This window comes from Propithecus coquereli, unplaced genomic scaffold (genome assembly GCF_000956105.1).
Source record: "Propithecus coquereli isolate 6110/MARCELLA unplaced genomic scaffold, Pcoq_1.0 Scaffold217, whole genome shotgun sequence".
Taxonomy (NCBI): domain Eukaryota; kingdom Metazoa; phylum Chordata; class Mammalia; order Primates; family Indriidae; genus Propithecus; species Propithecus coquereli.
Genome location: NW_012146856.1, coordinates 1,441,776 through 1,458,961, shown reverse-complemented (window position 1 = coordinate 1,458,961; position 17,186 = coordinate 1,441,776). Strand labels below are relative to the sequence as shown.

Sequence of the window (17,186 nt, the reverse complement as noted above, 5' to 3'; positions counted from 1 at the left end):
AACTCTTTCTGCCCTCATTTCCCGGCTGGCTGACACTCTGGGTTTATCTTCTAGAAATACGGCACATAGCACCACCAGCTGTGCTCAAGTGTCACCCCTGAGAGAGCCCTCCCTGGCTTTCCAGTCTGAAGAGGCCATACATGTACCCACCCTCCTCTAGTACCTAACCCTGTTTCATTTTCTTCGTAGTACTGATCGCTACTGGGAATTTTAATGTGTATCTGTTTGTTAGAGTACTTGCTTGGTGTCAGTTTCTCTAGAATGTACACTCTGTGGGAGCAGTGACCTTGCCCTGTTCTCCACTACATACAGGTACTCAGTAAGTGTTCAGTCAATATTTCTTGAAAGAATAAGCTTTTAGGTACCTTAGAAAAGTCTCTTTAAATCAAAGTCTAGCTTCTATTTATGAAATTAAAATCCTGGAAACACTCTAAATTTCCTACCAGTAGAAAGATGGGTAAGTAAACAATGATGAGCAATATTGTGTTGTTTTTATAAATTATAATTGTATGAAGTTTATAATAACATAGAGATAACATGTTAAATGAAAATTGGATATACAGTTTTATTGTGTGATCACAACTATTTAAATCAGGATTTCTCAACCTCAATACAACTAACATTTTGGGGCAGATAGTTCTTTGTGGTGGGGGGCTGCCTTGTGCATTGTAGGATGTTTAGTAGCATCCCTGGCCTCTCCCCGGTGATACCAGTAGAACCCTCTCCTCTCAGTTATAGCAATCAAAACTATCTCCAGCCATTGCCGGATATCCTCCAGGGGAGGATGGGGAATAGCCCCCAGTTGAGAATCGCTAGCCTGTGTATTGTGAATTTCTAATGACCAAAAAAGAAAATGGAAACAGTTAATGTCCAATGATAGAAGAATTGCTGAATAAATCATACAGCCTCCGTGTAGTATTATGCAACTAAATCAACCTGAAAAATTATGTGCAGAAGGAAAATACCAGAATAAATCCATGAAAATGTTAGTAAGATTGCCTTTTGGATGTTGCCAGCAGCCCTTGGTCAGAACATGCCTTTTCATCAACATTTCCCAAAACGTTTCAACAGATGGAAAAGAAGAAGCAAGAGAACAAAATGAGAAGAGACCATTTGAACGACCAGTACTTGGAACTGTTAGAAAAACAGAGGCTATACTTTAAGACTGTGAAAGAGTTCAAGGAGGTAAGAGGAAGGTTGGGCGGGGCCTGTTAAGACTAAAGTGAGATTTACGTTCTCCTAAAGATGAGCCTTTAAAAACAGAGCAGTTTTGTGGTTTTCCCCTGGTCTGTGGAGGGAAATAGCACAATGACAGTGTGGAAATCTGGCAGTCTTCATCCAGGGCAGCATGTGGGATGGCCCTGATGACAGCACAGGGGAGGGACCAGGCCAGGTGCTCCAGTCTGGGAACCCTCGTGGCTGGCAAGGTTGGAGTTCCGGAAGGCCAGTGAGTGAGCTGGCAGGAAACAAATAGGAACCCGCTTCTCCCTTCGGAGTTCACTCTTCCCTTTAATCCAAATAACTCACGAACAGAAAAGGCCCAGAAGAGAATTACATTTCACGTATTTCTTGGACATGCCAGCACTCCCTTTTGACTATATAGAAACAAAAAGCAAATAAGTCGAGGAAGATAAGTGTAAGCTGTCAAAATCAAAGCAAATAAAAACGAAATGGAAAAAGCTCATTCTTGCACTGCAGGCTCTCAGGTGAGGGCTTAGGCTGAACTCGTAGGAAACAGCTCCTTCCGACGTATTAAGCCTGGAGAGTCCCACGTTCCCACCTACACGCACAGTTTCTCGCAGAGACTGGGGTGCTTCGTTCAGAGCTGGCTGGGACCCCGAGACAGATGCTTGCCCATGCCTAAGTTTTCTTCAGCCCAAAGCAAGTTAAAGAAAAATGGGGGTGGGAGGAATGCAATATGTTCTTGAATATTTCATTTAAATGTATTTTACCTTTAAAAAAACTATCATGTCCTCTCATTCTTTGTTGTTAAAATTGCCTTTGTCTTATAATGGTGCTGGTGGGTAGTCCTTTCTTTTTTAAGCATTTTGCTTGGCAAAAGTTTTAAATTGGCAGCCACGTGTCAGCATTCCAAAATCTTAAACTTTCTCCCACCTGCTCCTCTGAGGTACTTTGGGGCTACCACAGGGATTGAGGAGGAGGTGGCGATGGGGGCTACACCCCAGTCTCCACCCCATGCCTTCAGCCACGCTAATTCTGCTGTTTTTCGGTTTTACATATTGCAATTTCAGGTAAGATCTTACTTGTGGCAGAAAAACAGTTAGAAAAGCTGTACTTTCATCCCAGCCTTCTCCCAGAATCCTCTCTGTTCTGCCTTCTTTGCTGGAAGTGTTAAGGGGGCTTAACGCTTCCCCTGTTGGTTTTATCCTCCTGTATTCTGAATTCTCATTGCATTGTGATTGTGATGCCTAGCTCATGTACTGGGCAGTAATTATTTATTCTTTATGCAGAGCACAATGTTTTCTTTTTTCTTTTTTCTTTTTTTTTTTAGAGATGGGGTCTCATTATGTTGTTCAGGCTAGTCTCAGACTCCTGGCCTAAAGCGATCCTCCTGCCTCAGCCTCCCAAAGTGCTAGGATTACAGGCATGAGCCACCATACTCAGTGAAAGCTTAATGTTGTCCAGAACATGGTCTTTTGACCCCTTAGTAGTTGCTTTTAGTGGGCTTGGTTTACCCCACATTAATTGGGCATCAAATCATGACCTCATCCTGACTCCCAGCCTCCTCTGATATCAAAACTTTTTGATTAGAGACATTGGGTTTTCTCTAAAACCCTAATGACTTGCTCACCCTAGTAGAGTTTAATTACAAATTTGCCAGGAAACAACACACTGTGAAATCACCTTAATCACAGTAATTGTGTCTCTAAACCACAGTTTCTTACAAGGTCATGAAACTAAGATTTAAATTCTAACATAGCACTGATGAATGCAAACCCTACATTTTTATGAAGCTGGCTTTGGGTGCATAATTTTGAGCAAACTGAGCTCACTGGTTTGGTACATGGTGGGCCTGGATATAGTCTAAAAAGGAAAGAGACAGAGGCAATGAAACATTTTCCCTTTTTTTTTAAGAAAGAAATACCTAAAGGGCCTTTTTTGTATTTGCTTTGAAAAGACAGACAGTATCATTCTGTAGTCTCCCAAAAGACTTCTAGTAGATTGCATGAAATTTAATGAACCTGGTGTTCACCAGGTGACAGTATAGGATATCTTTACTGAAAGATTTAAACATCATTTCAGTGTGCGCGATACACGGAATTTACTCATGGTGGGGACTCTTTATGGCAGGAGTGTTTTGATGCTCCTGAGTTACTTTTGCCTCATTTAAAAGGTGAGTAGGGTAACAGTTGAACTAATTTATATATTTTACATTTGTATTATAGAAATCTTCAAAAATATACAAAAGGAGAGAGTAGTATAACAATATAATAGTGTAACTATCTGCCTGTTCTTGTTCCATCTTTTTCTCTCTCCACTTTTTCTTTAACCTAGAGATTTTTTTCCCCAGGCAAATCTTAGTAATTTATTTTAAAAAGGAAAACTTTCTTCTTTTCTAATACAACAAATATAACCAAACATCATCTTATTTCTTTTCCCAACCACCCCCCAAAAAATCAACTGCCTCCCCCTCCAAAAAAAAATGTGCTCAAAAGGTGTCAGAGTACCTTGCTTTTGACACTCGTACAGAAGAATTCATGCTTACCCCCAGCCCCAGCACCCAGCTATTCCCAGCTCTCCAAGTGGAAGATAAGTCTAAACCCTACAAATGAACCAGCACTCACTAAGACCAAGGTCATTGCAGTCATGCTGCCTCAGCACTGCCAAAAAGAGCAGAGGGCTTCCAGAGAGCTGGGAACACCTGAACCCAGCCCGGGGAGGTGGAAAAATTGACTTTGGGGGTCTTGGATGCAAAGAGTTCGGGGTAAAAAAGTTTTTTTTCCCACAATGAATGTGTCTCCAGGAAAGCACAGCTACTGCAGGCCTGACCACTGCCAAGCTTGGGCTCTCTGTGAGCTCTAGCTCTCTGGGCTCTTCCCATTGCCACTTTAACCTCCTAATTTAAAAGTAGGACTCCTCGTGACCAGCTCAGGGAAGGGAGTTGGGGATTGTCGGAGGTCTGCTAGCAGATAGAGGGGTCCTGAGCTATCAAGACCAGTAGGGACAAGGGCAGAAGGGTACACAGTGAGCAGCTTTTGAAGATGACCAAAGAATGGAACACAAAATGTTTCAGTGGTGACTTGCGCACTGGACATTAGATTCCATAGACAGGACACGGTGCCAGTGACCTCCCTCAGTGATATCCCTCAGCACGGGTAACCCTTGCGTTCATACAACTTGTTTTTAAGGAAAGGGAGGTATCCCTTGATGAATATCTCTCATCCTATTTTATGTGATTTCTTAAAGCTAAGACTATTCCTAGCCTTCACTGTTGTTAGAACTTCTCTGTGTGTTTGCCTGCTGTGTAAACTAGGGTTGCCTTTTGTGACTCCTTAGGCTGCTGTCTCCAAGCCCCTTCTCCACTTCCTCAGCATAGTAGGCCAAGACTGGCAGATAAGAGTACTTTCTACTTCGGTGCCCTTGAAGATTTTAGAGACTTCATGAAGTCTTTTGGAATGACAATACCTAATCCTTTCATCCTATTCTCACCTGGCAACCCAGAAACAACATCATTATAGCTGTTTTGGTTTTAAAGGTCAATAGGTCACCAGAAAGTTTCACCATGCTGGTGGCAGTGTGCTAGGAGACTGGTTTAGTTGTCTGAAGGTGTCTCCCACGGGACTTGGGGGAAGGGTGGGCCTCACACGAATGTTAATGTAGTCACCACCTCTCTGTACACTCACTTTCTCTGCTTCCCTCCAGGAGGGCCGCAAGAACGAGGTGCTGTTGTCCAAGGTGAAAGCCAAGGCCTCCTGAACATCCGCAGCCATCTTTGTATGTCATTGATTTTTGTTTTTTAAATACCATGTATCTACTACAAGATCATGAAATGGTCCTGAAAGCGACAGTAGAGAGATGCAGGTGTAATGATTTCAAGACCCTTTATGTTTTCTTTCTCTTTGCTTCCATTTCATCTCTGTGTTGGCTGCTGTTGATGGAATCAGACGGTGTAAACACTGGCTTTGATAACACCCATCATCTCTGAAGAAATATGGGCAGAACTTGTTCTCTGTGTTGATTCAACTTTCATTTCTCCAGTAACGTTGCACTTATGAGGTACCTGTACTTGTATGGACGCTGAATAAAGAAAAATTCATTTGTTTAGCAAGTATTAATTGAGCAACCACTGAGAAGTGAGCACCAGGGGAGAGCCAGAGAAGCAGAAAGCAGTTCCTACCCTGCAGGCATCTAGCAGGTGGCCGGGGGAGCTGATGTGGCCTACTGGACCCCGAGCTTGGCCATCTGAGACATTTTTCAGTGAACAGAAGGCTTTTAGCTGAATGATCAGCCCATGTGAGTGTCAGTCCCTTGGGCCCTTCACCTGCTTGTGCTGCCTTTTGTCCTTGGCTCCTCCAGGTGCTGGCCAGCAGGCTTGGATGACATAGCGACTAGCATGAAAGCTCGGTGCGGTTGGCTTAATCCTAATATGTCACTCAAGTTTATTTCCCAAAAAAAAAATTGAAAATAGGGCTTATATTGAGAATGCTTCCATAAAAATTACACCTTCCCTTGCCCCAACTGTCATTCAAGTCACAGGCAATACGTGGATGGGCCTGTGCATCCCCTCATTGAAGGCACATCCCATATGCCTACGCTGTAGACAGGTCTGAACAAGGAGAGAGATGCACACTGTTCACTGCACTCAGGGCAGCAGAGTGAAGACAAAGAGCAGATCCCACAAGGGGTCAGGAGGAAGAGGAGTGGGGTTTTCAGAGATCCAGGGAGGCTTCATGGAGGAGGCTGCATTTGCATTAAATCTGAAGGGGAAATAGGATGTTCATAGGCAGAGATAGGCAGGAAGGCCATTTTAGATGAAGATCACTATGATTAAAAACTCAAGAGGGTGCGGGGGATACAGAGCATGCTGGGAGAGGAAGGGATGAGCCAGTCTCTGCACGAGGCTCTAGAGACCAGTCTGGAAAGATGGGCTGGGGCGAGACTTTGGAGAGTCTTGAGGGTAGCTAAGGGGTTAACTTTATCCTTAGAAATGAGCGCTGCAAATCACAGAGGTCTTCCTGTGCTGGCCCTCAGGAGTCCAACTCAGTCATGTGTGGTAAACCCCAGCAGGAGGCTTGCGCTTCATCCTACGTAAACCTCACACACATACCAGTGAGCAGGCTTGGACCATAAAACAGAAAAGCCTAAAAGTGTCAGGCAAATGAGGCATTCAGCACAGGCACAGAAATATTGTGTTCATTTTTAGTTCCCTTATGCATAGCTAATGTATACAGATTTAATAATAATAATGATAATGGATTAATGATAGCCACTGGTTTCTGTGTCGGGGCCAGCAAGGCCTGCGTGAGCCAGGTGGAAGCAGCAGCGTCCAAAATGGCACTGCCACGTGCCAGAGCTTCCCAGGCTCTGCGCAGCTCCACCTTGGCTGGTCCCTGGGCCAGGGTCCTGTGGGGGTTTTGAAAGGGCTCGGTAACGCTGAAGCAAGTAATTGCAAAAGAATAGCCAGTGCTTTGAGAACAGGGGAAGGAGGCAGCAGTTTGTTTGAAGTGATTTCAGGTTCAGAGACTCATCTCCTTTACCTTGATGGATGCTCCTGGCCCCAGCCCTGGCTGACTGAACTCTGTGAGCAGTTAGACTATTTGACTGTCCACAGGTGGTAGGGAGGCAGGAGCGGGTGGCATTCTGAGGTTACTGGAGTCCACCTGTCTGCGTCGATGGGGAAAGTATGGCATGACTAATCCACAGCAACCAATAATTCTGTTTGAAAGTAGAGACATACATTTTGGGCTGTGTTTCTCAAGGGTTTCATTTGGTTTGCTTTTGGTGTAGAGGTGCCTGTAGATATCTCTTCCCTTTTCTTAATCAACAAGGCCTAATAGAAATATGTAATAAATGTTTTTGTTGCATGAACACACTTTGAGTTAGACTGCAGAAGCCAGTCTTAGGAATTCCACATTTTCTGCAGAAAACCTGCAGTATGAATGGTGCCTTATAAGTAATTAGGACATTATGTGTATTTTACAGTCAGGCTTTACAGGAGATGCCCCGAGTCCCCTGATGCTTTCAGAAGCCACCTGGGGAGGAGAAGGGGGTCCTCCCAGGGCCATGGCTCTCTGTGTGCCCAGCCATAGTATGGTGGTGTGTTATAAGCCTACAGGTTTTTCCAGAGTTAAAGGGAAGAGAGGGAACATCCTTAAGTTACTTTTTTAAAATGTGTGCTTCAAGAGGAGCCAGGTTTCCCCAGGAAGCAGACAGTTCTCCCTGCTCAGTCAGCGCAGAGAGCTTGCTAGCAGGCGGGCTGCCACGGCTGGTTGCCTGATGCCCTGGATTCTCAGCCAGCCTCTGGGTTGGGGGCTCCCCTCCTACCCACATGCTTCCCAAGAGTACATGGGGCTGCCCTGCTTTAAACCAGAATCAGAGCTGCTGTGAGCAGGTAAAGACAAGATGATCACAAGCTGCCTGGGGAGACGGGACATTTTTTTTGTAGTCTCCTTGGCCTGTGGTCAGTCTCTCCTTGATAACCGGTGTCTGCCGATTCTGCTAGAGAGAGGTGCAGAGTGTTAGAAAACATTTGCCAGAGTCACACATGAGCTGTGTTTTAACAGAGGGCAGATTCCAAGTTTGTCAGGCGTAGCTCTTGTCAGAGTCTGAAGTTCATAGTTTTATCTGGGTTCTTGGTCTGCAGCTCATATTTTGAGGATAGCTAGGTCCTGCCACAGTGTCTACTGAGACTGGCAGCACAACCAGAGGCAGAAGGGCAGGTACGGGTCAGAGGTCTCTCCCTTGCCTGACAACACCGTAGCCCTTTGGGACCTCTGAAACCTCAGCAGAGGGTGGGGAAGGCCTTCAGGCAGCCCTCTTACTACCTCACAAAGTGCCATTCCCGTGACTTTGGAGTTGTGACACTGACAGGCCCTGCTCATGTCTGTAGTGACCAAAGCAGACCTGCCTGAAAGGACAGTTTGGACAGTGAGCAGTGGCCATAACTTGTGCCCTGTGCATGTCTGATGCTTTGGATGGTCTCATCTGGCCCACTCTGCGGGGAACTGAAGATCAATTTGAGGGAACTCACCATTCTAGCAGCAAGTGTTAACAGTTACTTTGGCTGAGTTGAGTCTCCTGTTTTGAAATGCAGGTAGTTGGCTTAAAACATGCTTTGAGGAAGAACACTTTAAGTAAGTGCTTTGTGATATACTCATAGCTAGTATTGGCTTCAAGGTAAAAGAACATCTTAATACAGAATAGTACAGGGAAGAGCCCAGTAGGATGGGGTGCCATGATCTGTCCATTAGCTGGCTGGGCATTGCCAGGGGAAGTGCCTTGTTTGATCCCCCACACCTTCTCTTGGTCCTTTTCACCATACATGGCGATGGGCTGAAAATGGTCTGTAAAAAATGATGCTATAATAGTCTCTCCTCCTCTCACAATAAATACGTTGTGTAAAAATATCAGGGGTTTAATATCTGGTCTGCAGCAAACTTAACACGGGGAATGCTGCGGATGCTCCACGCCAGCCTTACGTCAATTCCCCAGACGTACCAAGCTCACACCTGCCTGTGCCCATGGCCCTGCTGTCCCCTCCAAGGTCTTAGGCAGTGGCTTTCCCTGACCACCTAGTACACATACGAACCCATTTAACTCGGCCCCCAGCCCTGATCACACTGTGCCCTCCCCTGCTGTTGGTCTTGATGGCACATATGACTGTGCAGATCTCTCTGTTGCCTGCCCTCCCTTCTGGAATGAAAGAGCAACAAAAGCAGGGGCCTTGCCTCTCCTACGTGCCAGTCTCCCCACATCTAGCTCAAGGTGTCTGGTCCGATAAAATGGCTTCTCCGAATTCCAACTTGCATCCCTGTGTTAGCATAATTTAGATTTAACCCTCCCTCTCATTTATGCTTAGTTTGAGAACAGGTAGACAGTTCTATTTATCAACTTTAGAGGATCTTTCTTAGAGTGTTTGTTATACTGTAACCTTAAAGGATGGGATGAAAAAAGCTGTCAGAGGTTTCAAACCTTTCAAAGGAATTACCTTTTACAGATTTTTTTTTCTCCCCATGAAGGGGGGGAAAAATAGAAAAGGGACCACATGAATGTCAGAGATAAGGTATATTTTGGTTGAAAATGTGTCATGAATCTGAAGGTAACTTGGCTGGTAGACATGTCTCAGTCACATGAAACCAAGAAGGGGACAATACTGCAAGGCCATGGGAGCAGCCCCCGGATGCGGTGTTGGCAGAGGTGTGAACTGTACAACTATATGGAGGACAGTGGTTCAGTGCAAAGGCATAAACCTTTTGAACCAGCAATGCTACTTCTAAGAATTTTTCCTATGTTTAAGAATTTTTATTGAAACATTATAATAGCAAAAGTTGGAAAGTACCACCAATATGGGGAAATAGTTAAATACTTGAGGGCCAGTCCATACAATGGAATATTTTGCAGAAATTTAAAAGAAAGGAGCTGCTGTGTGTGTATTGCCATGGAGTGATCCCCAAGATGCATGGTTAAGTGGGGGAGAGAGGCTCATGGTATAGTACTGCTTGGGAATGGAGGAAAATGTGTGTCTGTAGATGGGTATGTACATATGCACACATGTCTGCTTGCATATGCCTAGGATGTCTCTGGAGGATACCCAGCAACCTGGCAGCCTTGGTTGCCTCTGGGAAGAGGGGTGGAAATTACTTTTCAATGTACACCTTTTGTACCTTTTGAATTTTGTACCATGTACATGTATTATCTATTCAAAAATAAATAGCTTTTAAAATTTTAATTTGGTTTACTTTTCTAGAAAAAAAAAAATAGAACCAAATGGAAGAAGATTCTGGTTCAGTAAATCCGCTTTCACAAGGAAGATAGAGCCCTTGAGTCAAAAATAAACTCTCCCTCTTCGGGGTCTTGGGGGCACTGGGCCATGTGAAAGGGGCTGTCCTCTTGTGGTGGAACAGCTGTGGGGCAATGGAGCACTGAGGCTGGTTCTGCCCCCACTGCGTTAGGCTGGTGGGGACAGGAACAGGGGAGTGGACTGTGAAGTGGCTGCACACTCAGACTGGGGCTGCTGCGGGGCTGCCTCCGTCTTGTGAGACTCACACTGCAACCTGCTTCCTCTGCTTCGGGGGTACAAAAGACGAGGATGATACCTTTGAGCCATGGTCCAAGGGGAGCTGTTAACATCATCCTGAAGCCATGCCCTTCTGTGGAAACCCGCTGTGGGGGATCCTTCCCCACCACACAACTTTGATTTTGTCCATGTGTCTAGCCCCAGGAGAAGAATCATCACAGCTGTGCTAACAGTCATGGAAATCTCATTTCTGTTTGCCAAGAGTTGTTCTACAGGGTGGATGTCTAACTCAGTCATGGCCAGGAGGGGGAAGACTGCTGAGGGGTCCAGGAAAGGCTTTCCTGCTGGTCATCAGTGAGAGATGCATTAGGACAGCTTCTGCTTCCCCTTCCTGTTTTTGCAAGTTGTCAAGGAACGACAAGCTTTGAGCAACTTCTGCCATCTTGAGACCATGAGAGGAGACATCTCGACACACTGAGCTTGGCAGAGGGAAAAGGCCTGGCCTGGCTCTCTGATGGCATGATGAGCTTCTGAACCAAGCTGGGGACCACTTGCCTCATTTTCTTATTCCATAAGAAAAATAAATGCCTGTTAACTTGTGCATTCAAACCAACAAATATTTGAGTTTCTGCTATGTGTCTAGCCCTGGGAATACAGCAGTGAACAAACAGACAAAAGAACCTGCCTTCTAGAGTTACTCTCCAGTGGGGAAAAAATGCAAACAAGATACATACATCAATTTTATCATAAGTTGCTTCAATTTGCTGCTTAAAGCAAGGAAGAAGTATCAGGAGTATCTGGTTTGGTGGTGGTTGCTATTTTATATTTGCGAAGTCAGGCAAGGCCTCACTCACTCACTAGTGAGGAGTGAGTCACATAGATACCCTATGTGAAGAAAATTCCAGGCAGGGGGAATAGCAAGTGTAAAGGCCCTGAGGTAGGAACGTACCCAGAAGCTGAATTTGCAGAACATTAAGGGGGTGCTATGTGGGAAGCCTTTGGAGGATTTTGAGAAGAAAAGCTACATGATCTGATTTCCACTTAATAGGGATCCCTCTGGAGTCTGTGCTGACTACAGACTGCCGGGATGCCAGTTAAGAAACCACTGTAAATAATCCAGATGAAAATATAACTGAAACAGAAGTGTTACAGGACAATACCTACCCTTTCAATACTACGCTACTCTGATTTTTTTCTTCTTGTTCTACTTAACTGTTTAAAAATGCTGAGCACTGAATTATTGGTTTCCATTCTTCATTTACCTGTAGCAGACACCTTTGTCATGACCAGCGGAATGTACTTCCCCACCCTGACTTTGGTCTTTTGCTTGTCCTACAGGTTGTTAGCAGATTTGACACAAGTTTTGAAAAATGTGTTTGTGTGGTTGGGTTTGCACTCTTGCCCATGTCTCTTGAGAAGAACGTACTCTGCTTAAGTATGAAGCAGACTTAGACCCAGCCTGCAGCTTGAAGCCAAGCCCAGAAGAGCCCAGCCTAGGCCAGTGAAATCCCAGTCAATTCATAGCCATATGAGCAAGAAATAAAGGTTTGTTGCTATATACCACTGAAACTTTGTAGTGATTGCATACAGTTATTGCTAACATAGCTGACTGACACAACCACTGAGTTGATTTCATGATAGATCATGACCTGGAATTTAAAAGACATTAATGTGAAGGGGCCAGAAGAGCAGGCTTTTGGGGATGGAACCCACATGTGTTCACAGAGCACAGCAATCATGATAAGAATCCAATTTCCCTTCTTACATGCCAGAAGAAACACGGAGGCCATGTTAAAGGGGAGAAAAGTAGCATACTTTATATGTTATACATGACCAATTTTATAAAATAAAACTATTAGGTTATCCATGTCCATCCTATAGGCCTGAAACTCTGTGGAATTGGATTCTGACCCTAAGACACCTTAGTGACACCTTAGTCAGTAAATAAATCAGACAGAGACAAGGAGAATTCCTCTTACAGCTTCCCAACTCCATCTTAGTCATGTTCAGGGATTGGAAGCAGAACAAAGACATTATACTTAGCAAGGATGATCCTGGAATGTTAATTGCAGATCAGATTTTTTTGTATACTCTAAATCAGTACACTGTGATCATACTTCTATTTTGTATACTCTGAATTAAAAGGAATCACAAGTATATACTTGCATAAAGTCAATCAAGTAATCTTTTTAAGAAATTCAGGATTTCATAATTATACTGAGCAGTCAGGGAAGGCCATATTCACTGAAGAAAAGGTTCAAGTGTGAAAAATCTAGGTTGTAAGTAAAAAAAAAAAAAGAAAAGAAAAGGAGGACTCTAAACATAGCTGTTGCCTGGGATGCTTCCATAACGACACTACATTAAGTCAAAGCCCAGGCCAAATAAACAATAATAAAAGCATCCTATCCAATAGCAAGAGTAAACCAAAAAATCACATAGGTGTCCACCCAATAATACCTACACTCTCTTCCTCTAAGCTTTTTCTTCCTGGAATCCAACTAGAATAATGCAAGAGGATCTACTGTCAGATGCAGCCTGCAAAGGCACATAGGTTTTGTGCTACAAAACACAAACCAAAGTTTGTGAAACATGGAGTCGAATTGGATTTCTGTTGGGTTCCCTTCATCTTTGTCATGTTTGGATACAGGCAGACTAGAGTCCAAATACCTCACTGCTATGTACTCACTATGTAACTGTGGGAAAGCTACTTACCCTCTTGGAATGTAGTTGAATGGAGACTATACTTGAAGGATGGATGTAAGAGTAAAAGATCATTTGTCTATAAAACCTAGTCCAATGGCTGCACATGGTGGGTGCTCAAGAAATAGTGCTCTTAAAATGTATTTCTGAATGCGTGTTTCATGAAGGGAGAGGCAGGGGAGATTATTAACACCCCCTATTGTCTTTCAGCCAAGGAGGGAAAAACCCCAGCAGACCCAAGCTTGAGCTCTAGCCCTTCAAAGACAACAACCATGTAAGACTGAGAACACCATTTCATTGATAACTACGTAACTATCTGCTTTTTACTGCCCTGCCTTAATTTACAGAATTTAAGGTGGCTTGTAGGAAATAAGCAAAATTAGATAATAAAATATAAATATTATAGAACATAAAGCACTAGGGTAGGGAATACCTAAAAGCTGGAATTATAAACTGGCTAGAAACGTTATAGACTAATAAGCAGGCTACCAGATCCTACATAAATTCCAAAGTTAAGCTAGAAATTTGGTTCCGTGCTTCTTCCTGATCAAAATGAAAATAGAAACAGTCAATAATTCTGATTGTCATGAACAGAAAACATGCTTTCACAAACAGTTTATAGGATAACTTTAACTACATCCTCATATGAAATGCATTGATGAGTTTCATAAGAATGTTTCTTATAGTATCTTCAAATGAAAAAAGAACAAAATTTCAAAAGACGACTCCAAGAAGGCTGTCCAATTACCTTTATGATGTCCTAACATCCAACAATTTCGTTGGACCACATATTCTTCCCAGATTCCCTCTTAACAAGACTGGGACCCATGAAAGCTGAGACTGTGGATGGTTTGAAGTTATACTAGTCCATAATCCCTTATCCACAATTGCAAAAATACAAAAAGTTCAGAAAACAAAGGTTTTTAACTCACTTGACAACAAAATTGATATGACCCAAATGACCTGCAGTGATGTAAGGCTGTTTTAGTTCTTCTCTCACAATGTAAATATGCATACACCTTACTGCAAAAGTATTCAGGTGTTGATGTTGATTGCAGGCTGCTGCCCCAGACCCAGACCCAGCCAAGGGTGTTCCCTAATTTATAGGCTATACCACCTTGCCTTTCTAAAACCTAAAAAAAGGTCTGGATTCTGATACTTATCCAGTCCCACATGTTTTGGAAAAGGCACTGTGGATCTATAATTCTCTGATAAACCCCACAGTATAGGTATTTTATAGTGTAGTGTAAAGAATGTCTATATAACTCAGACATCAAATGAGCCAATGGTGGAGTAGACTTTTTTGTGCAATTTAAAATGCCTAATCAATAGGCAGCCAGCCCATCTCCAAAATCAGGTAGATATGACCACGGTAGATGTAAATTCCTATATACCTGGGCCACATTTAATATATTCTGGAAGACCAAGAGCCAATATAGCAGTTTTTGGAGGGGGGAGGTTGTTGGTGTTTTAAGTCCTACAATAGGCATCGTTTTTCCCATCTCAATGTCATATACACGTGTCTGCACCATAAATAAGAACGATTCTGAGCCTAGAAATGAATGCCTCAAAAGTATTTTTATTACACATACAAGTCAGTATGGTGACGTAATGAGAAAAATTTCTCACGGCTGCTCTCCCATGTGGTTAAAAAAAAAAAGCAGAGAAAAAAACATCACCAGGGGTTCTCAACTCTGGCTACATATTGGAATCACCTGGCAAATTTTCAAAAGCACTGCTGTGGGGGTTGCACCCCCAGGGATGCCAGTTTAATCGGTCAACAGCGCAACCTAAGTATCCAGAAGCATCTCTCACTGATTTAAAAAAAGACATCTAGAGAACTTAATACATAGATTATCAGACCTCTCCTTTGAGAGTCTGATTCAGTAGCTGTGGGTTGCACTGAACACTGTTTAACAAAAGTTCAGGTGACTCTCATCTCACAAATTGGGATACGCTGCCACCTTGAGGAAGTGCGAAAGGCTGGGGAAGATAGGAGTTGATGGATAAAGGGTGTGGGGAGGGCTCTTTCACAGAGGAGACAGTCTCCTGAGTGGACCACAAAACAGACCACTGGAGCCCTGTGCTGAGAGACCCTCTCTGAGGAATATGCTATTGACCAAGGAAAGGCAAATGCAGCTTCAGCTCTTGTGTCAGTTCTAATCAATCAGCACTAACTGCCTAAAGTGCTGTCCTGAAAAGGGTTCTGAGTCAGAGCTCCTGCTCAGTGGGGCGACTGTGCTGTGACCGATTAGTAATGTCTGCCGTGCACACGGGAAGAAGGTGTGGTCACACGCTTGCCTCACTTCCGCTGTTTCCTTGAGAACCTGTGGCACCGCTGCTTCCACAGTCCAGGCCCGTGGCATGGCTCTCAAAACATCATTAGTACTCAGCTGTGGAGGGAGGAGGGGTCCTAGAACACTGGTGGAGGAGAAATACAAGTCCCCTCCCTCCTCACAACTCACATGTCTTTCCAACCCCCGTGTCTACCTCTGCTTAGAAAAGAGGCTCCTGAAGGCATTGTTGTAGTCCTTGTTGAAAGCTGTGTAAATCAGGGGGTTGAAGAAAGAGTTGGAGTAGCCGAGCCACAGGAATATGCTTTTCCAGATGGGGGGCAGGCTGCAGGCACAGAGGGGGCCGATGAGCTCCGCCAGGAAGAAGGGGATCCAGCACAGCGCAAACACGCCGATCAGAACCCCCACCGTCGCGGCCGCGCGCTGCTCCTTCTGCTCCCGCCACGAGTCTCTGCTTGCCCGGAAGGCCACCGCTGTTGGGCGACCTGCTGTGAACACCATCTCAGCCTCATGAGGCGCGTCCTTCGCCTTGCAACAAAGAAAATGTGGAATTAAAAAGTAGAACAGAACAACAAGGAAAAATAAATTGAAAAATCAACGGCTCTTCTTAGATCTGTCAGAGAAGTGAAGTCACAGGGCTAAATGCTGCTCCAAAAATAGGAAAGGTGAATACAGAGAATCACAGCTTGCCAGAGCAGAAACCCACAAGCAGAAACCCTGGCAGGAACCAGTGCTGGGGTAAGAAAATGTAAACTGTAACTGACAAACTGCAGAAGGCCCAGTGTGGACAAGTCTGAGAGGTAAAAAATGCGGAGGACTCAGTCATGGGAGGAGGGGTTTAGGGTGGGGAAGCACACTTTGGTAAGTTTTATTATTTAATATCTACAGGAGTTTTACCAGGTCCTCACAGTGAATATTTGAGAAAAATCACCTGCTTTCAGGAAGGAGGAGAGGGAAGGATCCATTTTGAAATACATCGGAGCACTCACTCTGTTCTTAATAAGGCAACCCTCATGAGAAATTAATTTACCAGAGCCTAACCTGATGGGGTTCTATCAGAGCGCGATCAACCTGGTGGAAAGGACACACTCACCTCCGGCCCCCTCTGGCCATCCTGCCCCACCCAGCGGGGGAGATGGGACTGGGGAGCACTGGTGAAGGTCACAGTTGAGGAGCACGGGCTCAAAAACACTGAGACGTAATCACAGGATTACAGAACACTTCTCCTCCCCCAACACCTCACCACTACTTTACTAAAGGCTCATTACCACAGTCCCTTTTACCCAGTACGTTATGTCCACCTTTCAGCAAAAAATTACAAGGCATACTGAAAGGCAGAAAGCACAGTTTGAAGAAACTAAGGAACCAGAGTCATATATAGTTGTAATGTGGGAATGATCAGGAAATTTTTTTTAACTATGATTACTATGCCAAGGGCTTTAACAGAAAAAGCAGGCAACGTGAAAGAAAAAATAAATAATGTAAGCAAAGAAATGGAAATTCTAACAAGGAATAAAAAATGCTAGAGATCAAAAACACTGTAAAAGTAATGAAGCATCCCTTTGATAAGTTCATTAATAGACTGGACACAGCTGAGGAAAGAATCTCTGAGCTTGAGGATATGACACCAAAAACTTCCCAGATTGAAAAGCAAGGAGAAAAAAGACTTTAAAAAACAGAATAGAATATTCCAGAATGATGGGGCAACTACAAAAGGTATAAATACTTGTAATGGGAATACCAGAAGGAGACAAAAGAGAAGGGAACAGAATCAATATTAGAAGCAATAATGACAGAATTTCCCCTACTCTCAGACACCAAACCACAGACCCAGGGAGGTCTAAGAACACCAAACAGAATAAATGTGAAAACATACACACACACACACACACACACTGCACTTAAGCATATCATATTTAAACATCAAAATAAAAAACAAAGATAAAGAAAAAAATCTTGAAAGAAGACAAAAGTTGCGGAGGGAACCTTACCTA

The 17,186-nt window shown here is 43.9% G+C and overlaps 2 protein-coding genes across 2 annotated transcripts in view; one reads left to right on the top strand and one right to left on the bottom strand.

Annotated features, from left to right (window-relative positions):
- CCDC93 (coiled-coil domain containing 93) overlaps positions 1–5,290 on the top strand; it is a 77,718-nt gene extending 72,428 nt beyond the window's left edge. The window contains 2 exon segments of the mRNA XM_012644684.1: positions 1,072–1,185; positions 4,885–5,290. Coding sequence (XP_012500138.1) covers positions 1,072–1,185; positions 4,885–4,938 — 168 coding nt within the window. The 3' untranslated portion in view covers positions 4,939–5,290.
- A 10,094-nt stretch (positions 5,291–15,384) lies between these two features.
- Positions 15,385–17,186, bottom strand: part of LOC105810645 (5-hydroxytryptamine receptor 5B) — a 20,815-nt gene continuing 19,013 nt past the window's right edge. The window contains exon 2 of the mRNA XM_012644673.1: positions 15,385–15,720. Coding sequence (XP_012500127.1) covers positions 15,385–15,720 — 336 coding nt within the window. The remainder of the gene's footprint in view (positions 15,721–17,186) is intronic.